The sequence below is a fragment of the Notothenia coriiceps genome, unplaced genomic scaffold (genome assembly GCF_000735185.1).
Source record: "Notothenia coriiceps isolate Sejong01 unplaced genomic scaffold, NC01 NC01_scaffold00037244, whole genome shotgun sequence".
In the NCBI taxonomy this organism is placed as follows: Eukaryota; Metazoa; Chordata; class Actinopteri; order Perciformes; family Nototheniidae; genus Notothenia; species Notothenia coriiceps.
In genome coordinates, this window is record NW_011369945.1 from 3,031,928 (window position 1) to 3,039,039 (window position 7,112).

At 42.1% G+C, this 7,112-nt stretch overlaps 1 protein-coding gene across 1 annotated transcript in view; it reads left to right on the forward strand.

Annotated features, from left to right (window-relative positions):
* Positions 1 to 4,259: 4,259 nt before the first annotated feature.
* Positions 4,260 to 7,112, forward strand: part of LOC104965192 (protein SSUH2 homolog) — a 4,717-nt gene continuing 1,864 nt past the window's right edge. The window contains exons 1-4 of the mRNA XM_010794151.1: positions 4,260 to 4,344; positions 4,891 to 4,983; positions 5,067 to 5,151; positions 5,433 to 5,574. Of these exons, the coding sequence (XP_010792453.1) occupies positions 4,260 to 4,344; positions 4,891 to 4,983; positions 5,067 to 5,151; positions 5,433 to 5,574 (405 nt within the window). The remainder of the gene's footprint in view (positions 4,345 to 4,890; positions 4,984 to 5,066; positions 5,152 to 5,432; positions 5,575 to 7,112) is intronic.

Sequence of the window (7,112 nt, forward strand, 5' to 3'; positions counted from 1 at the left end):
GTGTCCTTCAAACTAGTCTCTGCACCTTTACCAGCTTTGAGAACACTTTCATGATCAATCATTATAAAACATATCATATATATTATTCTGAAATGGACCAATCTGCACCATGACTACTTTTGGTACTTTAAGTATATTTTGATAATACATGTCTACTTTTACTTGAGTAACATTTTGAATGCAGGACTTCTACTTGTAACCGAGTATTCTTACACTCTGCTACTTGCACTTTTACTTAAGTACAAGATCCTAGTACTTTGCATGTTCAGCATTGTAAACCCCTAACATAACACACTGAATGATGAACAGTAACCCAGGGTTCTGTCCCCCATTAGTGTTTAATGTGCCTGTCAAATATTTGTCCTTGAAGCTGCTCTGTGACCTTGCATACACCATTGCTGAATTCATTAACCGACCACAATAGCTCACTTACTGCTGGATTCAGCCCAACTGTTGATTTGTCATTGCCTGTGGTCAGAGAATAGTCCAACTGTAGCTGAAAACTGAATTAGGGCTGTGCAGAATGTCTCGTCCTGAAGTGAGCATTCTTCCCTGCTGCAGGACAGATAAGACTGGTATTTCATCTAACCTTGCATGTTGAAGTGAAGTATTGTACCGCTTTGACACATGCATTAACAGAGCTTTTGTGAAACCACAGCTTGGTGTTTCTGTCTGAATTATGCATGAAAGACTTGGAGTGTGTCCTTTGCACACGGCACAGTAACGCCCTCACCTTGTGACTGCACAGCTCTCTCCTGGAGCAGAAACGTATGCAACTTTTGTTATATTGACTCAAAGATCTGAAGTCAGAGCTGATCTTCAAAGTACCAAGTGCGTCATATCTGTGCTCATGGTGGAACCCTGTGAGTGTGGGAGAGAAAAAAAGTGTGTTCGTGTGTCACATGCATAGCTGGTCACATGCTTTGGGTTTTTTAATAGAAAAGCCAGAGTGAAATTGCAGTTAATTAGCACAATTCTGTAGAGATGCTGCATTTCGACTCTCAGATCCACACTTCTCACATATTTCTCTGTTGTTGCATATTGACATGTTTTAGTAAGAAAACTCAATGATCATGCAGTGTCATCCCATCTAGATATGTCGTTGTTGCTTTCCACGACTAATAGATTTGTCTTAAAGATGCGTGAAATGTTTATCAATAATTGCTAAAATGCTCACTGAAACACAGCCCTTTGGACCCTCATTTACACTTTACTAAATATCAGTAGGTATTGGTAATTTGATTTACTGTACATATAATCCTTAAGAGTACCTGGGGATACACACGATGCACAGTGGGCAGTAGATGTGGGCTCAAAAGGATCCAACAGCAGAATTTAGCCCCGACAGGTTGACCTGGGCCTGTCTGTTGTGGCCATGGTTGGAACCGCAGTTCAAATGGCACCAACTGGCCAATTAACAGTCTTCTCTTTTCAAAATGAAATGATTACAAAAGAAAGTGTTCTGAGTTGAGTATTTTTTCTTCTCTAGCTGCACAAGAGGACCGTCCACAGTGTGTACATAATTCAGCCCAAAAAGAAGGATGTTGTGAAGCTGTTGCTGAAGCTCCTGGCTCCGTCAAAGTGCTACACTGCCTCATTCAAGGTGAAGGACACCACACACGCTGTCCCCCTGGATCTGATTTTAGATTTGATTCAGTAGGTAACGCTGTTCTCATCTTTTTGCAGAAAGTCCTTCTGAAAGAAATCTCAGAGCTCTCCAACTACATTGACCGAAGCCAGCTAACGCCATCGCTGGGCGGCTACTTCATGTACTGCCACCAGAGCTGGGTGGCCTTCATTAAGGTAACATTTGTTGTGTCATACCTCTGTTAATTGCTATAACCTTGAATGCCTCCAAGGGTACACTCATGCTGCAGGGCTAAGTGTCCAGCAGCTAAGACTAGTTTCTAAAGTCTGGGCTGTCCGAGGGTAATGCGTGTTTTCTTAAATCTGGCTTTGTGTACTCTAGTGAGGGGCCCAGCCCTTCGTATGTTTTTCTGTATGTGGCTCTCATTGAAAAATGTTTGGACGCCCCTGAGCTAAAAACTTGGAAGAGCTGTGTGATACTGATATGCGAGTGACTCAGGACAAACCTCCTGAATCTGTCTGATGATCAGGAAGAGGGTTGAACACAGTGTAACATTGTTCTGCTGTGTACTCGCAAACACACCCTCACTAACACTCATACACTGTGTTAATGTGACTTACAATACTACAGCCAAATATTTATTCCACCTATTTGTGTTTGAAGTATTGCTCCTCTGTGATGAAGAGTAGTCTCCTCTCACATGTGAGGATTCATTCATGAGTCTTCCCCATCTATTGTTCGTTACCGTGGTGAAGCTTGTGCAAATGCCTCGTGTGATCAGCTGACCCTATTAGCAAGTGAAAGGAGCCCCCCCTCTTCCTATTACATTATACATTCATTCATGTTCATCTGGGGCATTGGGCCATGGTGACAGCATGCATTCACAATTGCAGCTCTCTGCCTATAGGAGACCTATTCAGGAGGATAACCTGCTTTATCTGCGCTAGGCCTACATTTGGGTTCAGGGTGTTGAGTGATTGCAAAAACTTATGCTGTGCGAAAATCATTCAAGTCGGGGGCTGTTGGTGCACATAGAGTGTAACTAACAATATCACAACAAATAAGAACATTTCCCAAACGTATCACACTTGCCCCTGATGGCTGCCATTAAACCTAATCAAATAAATAAATGATTTCAAATGGTACGTGGACCAAATAACATGTTTTGAAGCGCTTTTACATATACAGCATTCACACACATTCACTGGCAGCGGCTGCCATACAAGGTGCACCCACTAAGCCAGGGGTCACCAGCCTTTCTTAGGATGAGAGCTACTTTCACAAAATAAAACGAGTCGTGAGTTGCTTTTACTACTCTTTTTTTTGTTTTTTGCAGTGTACATATTTAGCACATTGAACCACAGCCATTCACAATAGTCTTAAAGAGGTGGAAGAAGTACTCTGATCTTGTACTTCTTCTTTAAAATGACTACTAAAAGTACCGTAATTTTCGGACTATAAGCCGCGCCTTTTTCCCCATTTTTCGACGCTGCGGCTTATATAACGGTGCGGCTAATCTATGGATTTTTACAGCTAACGGCCACTAGGGGACCTCCTAAATCTATGGATTTTACAGGTTACAGTCCACCAACTTTAACTCTATGGGCTCTATGGCCGGTCCGCGCCCCCCACCTTTAAGCGGCGGGCTCCAGCAGGAAAAGCTGGAGGCCGAAAAAGAGTGAGACAGGTAGCGCGCAAAAGTAAAAGTGGAACCGAGAGTGGTACGAGAGACAGAACGAGAGCAAGACAGACAGACATTACGAGAGCGAGACAGTTTGTCCCCGTACCACTGGTTGAAAACCGCTGCTGTAGATCACTGCCGGTACGTGCGCTGGGAGCGCACAGTTTAAGTTTGAAAGTTGAAAAGTTTGTGTGTCTGAAATGCTATGTGATACAGTACAGTTTACACAGCACAGTACATGTTCTGTAGCTACTATTGCACTAAATGGTAACACTTGAATACGTTATGCAAATATGCAACTTGTTTGTTGAAATGTTAATAAATGGGAGCTTCCTCAAACAGCCATCTCTTTCCCGACAATCCCCTCTGTGCACGAACCCTTACATATGGTAATTAAACATTAAAACACCTGCGGCTTATAGTCCAGTGCGGCTTATATATGTACACATCATTCAATTTAGCTGCTGCGGCTTATATTCAGGTGCGCCTTATAGTCCGAAAATTACGGTATATATTCCAATAACGTGTCACGGAGTCGCGATAGGTCTGTCGAGGACGCCCCCTGTGTGATTTCACAACCCAAAGACCAAGAAACACCTTTACCAATGTGAACCGGATGTCTAAATTGAGGACGTAACAAATCAGAGTAAAGCTACCTTTGATCCACTAAACATGAATTTACGACAAAACGCCCAACTGTAAGTTCCATGGTATCTCCATGTGAACCAATTGTTCAGTGAAATGGAGAAAGACAGACATGTCACAACATGCAAATACCGAAGGACTAGCTAGGACTGAACTACAGATCACGACGACGGACAGCAAGTCTGAGAGACTAAACGAAAGGCAGTTAATACGACAGCTATTCACGAAGTCTAGCAGTACTATCGTGACCTGAAATGCACTTATCGTCTCTTGTCATATGTACAATTGCGAGGCGACTCCGACTACGTCTTGCACGTGAAGCAACGACTAGAAGTGGTATTCACGATGTCAGAGAGACCTCCACGTCCGTCGCGTCGGCGGTACTACTGTCCGGACGTCCTGCCACCTCTATTTGCTCCGTCAGCACCTGGTGCTGTCCTCGAATACAGCCTTGTTTCGACGTCGTCGTCAATGACGTTCCGTCGTTAGTCCAGTCAGTCAATATTAGACAAGATGTGTCATCCAAATTTCATGTGATTCAAGTAAGTCTGATACAAGGTCGGATTACATTAAGTGTACTATGGACAAAATATGTTCAGATCAGTCCTAACACGGGAAATGGTCTAAAACTCTTGTAATTAACTAGTTAGTAATATTTGTCGGTGTATAATAACTTTCGTTTGNGAGAGGACTCTTTAAAGTAGAGACACTACATACTGATATACACCTGAACATCAGCAGGAGAGGACTCTTTAAAGTAGAGACACTACATACTGATATACACCTGAACATCAGCAGGAGAGGACTCTTTAAAGTAGAGACACTACATACTGATATACACCTGAACATCAGCAGGAGAGGACTCTTTTAAAGTAGAGACACTACATACTGATATACACCTGAACATCAGCAGGAGAGGACTCTTTAAAGTAGAGACACTACATACTGATATACACCTGAGCTTTTCTTTCCTCAGGTGCTTTTGATCCGAACATCCCGGAGGAGGGACCCTCGGCGCCCCCTCCTGGCTTCCTGGATGATGTGCACGGATACCTGGGCCACAAAGGAGGTGAGTCTTTCATTTCTACCCTCTCTTGTTTTTTTCTTTGAACATTTCCCAAACAATAACCTCCTATATGTGTGTGTTTCTAGAGGGGGACCACCCGTTGTACCCGCCTCCCCCTGCCTACGTCCCGCAGCCTGAACTCAACAAGAACACCCTGGTGCCCGAAGTCAAGTAACACACAATCATTTATACGTCATGTTCAACATAACAGCACTGAGAGCACGTCTTCTCTGAGTCCGTTTGTTGTTTGTGTTTCATGTGTCTTGATGTTTGTCTGTTGATGTTACACATGGAGCTGCTGTGATGTGAGTCACATTTCAGACTTGATCTGACCAATAAAGTATCGTATCATATCAGATTATTTCGCTGATGATTCAGTGCTCTATCCTACCTAAATGTAACTGTATTTCCCTCAGAGGTGAGACCTGATCAGGGTGTTTCTTCTCCTTCAGGGTCCCCACAGTTTCAGAGGACGTTGCTAGAGAAGCCCTGCTAAAGTTTGTGGAATCAAAATGGCGCTACAGCTCCAAACCGGCCAGGAACATGGTCTTCAAACAGCTCAAACCCATCACCGTGTACAGGGTACGAGCACAGGTCTCACAGCATGGGCAATCATTTGGGTGGCGACACTTTTTATCAGATCAAAAACAACAAAACATATATTGTATTGCCACCCTCACACCATGCACTGACACTGTGGCGGCTTCATCTTCATCCTCATACTAAAAAACTAATAAATATGTCTTCCTAGTTGATTAGTTAAAGAAAGTAGTCAACTCGTAAGTAGAGATGTCCCGATCCGATCCGCGGAGAAAAAAATCGGGGATCGGGATTTCTTTTCTTTTCTTTTTTTTAAAATACTTTTAAAAAAATTTTTTATTCAATGTTACAAAACAAAATGACCATGTTCTTAGTTTTGGTTTCAAATGACACAACATCATGTATGTGTTGCTTCTTTGGGGCTTGTTTTCATAGACCTGCCTATTTCTCTCAAATCTGGCAACAGAGTGGGCGCAGTGTCTAATTGTAGCAGTAAGCTAACGAGTACTGAAAGCTTTATTTTGTTTTGATCCAATGCTGCACAACTGAACTGATCCAATGCTGCTGTCAAAGAAAGAAGCTATATCCATGTTGGATAGAATATCCAATTTAAATAAAAAAATAACCTTAAGGGACAACTTGAATGCTTTTTTTCCTCTTAATGCATTGCATAAAGATCGGATCGGGAAAAATCGGTATCGGCAAATTGTCAAAATCAAATGATCGGAATCGGATCGGGAGCAAAAAAAGGGATCGGGACATCCCTACTTCAAAAGGCACTTTCTGTTAGAGCACATTTTGGCACGACAAGTATTAGAACAAGTATATCAGGAGAAAAACAAAAGCTTCTCATATCTGTTAATAACACTCAGAGTGGTTTGGCTTGTTCTAAGTTTTTGTTGTTTTCAGTTTGTATTTTTATGGTTGATCGCACTTTGGATTGCGTGTAATTTAACGTAACAATTAGTAGAAGTAAATCCAGTCCGATATGGAGGATATGGAACAAATACTCAAACGGTTTGCCATGCTCACAGATTATTTAATGTGCACATGAGAAAATCAGCCAACTTTATAATTATTGTGGCGGCTCAATTCCCATTTCAATTTGAGTCGCCAAGAGGCTAAGTTTAGCTTCATCCTGTGACGCGTTTTCAATGAGAAAGTCCAAACTGAAGTTTAAGAAACAATATTTAATAAACAAAATCAAACACACAATAACGGTCAACAGAAAGAATGTCAGCGCAAACCACACCAAAGGGACGATTACCGGAAGTGTTCAACAAATACAAATAAAAGTGACGTAAAGAAATGATAATTATACAAATAATAGACTCTATAGCATTTTGGCTCCTGAGGACCGTTTGCACGAGAGATTGGCAAGCATTGATGAAAAGTTTGTTAAAGTTTCTGATCTGCATGCAAGTGTTGGGGTCATTTCATTGTCAGTAGACTAAGGGGGAATTTTGTACTTAAAGGTGGGGTAGGTAAGTTTCAGAAACCGGCTCGAGTGCACTAAAATGTGAAAGTACACATCAGCAGGAGAGGACTCTTTAAAGTAGAGACACTACATACTGATATACACCTGAACATCA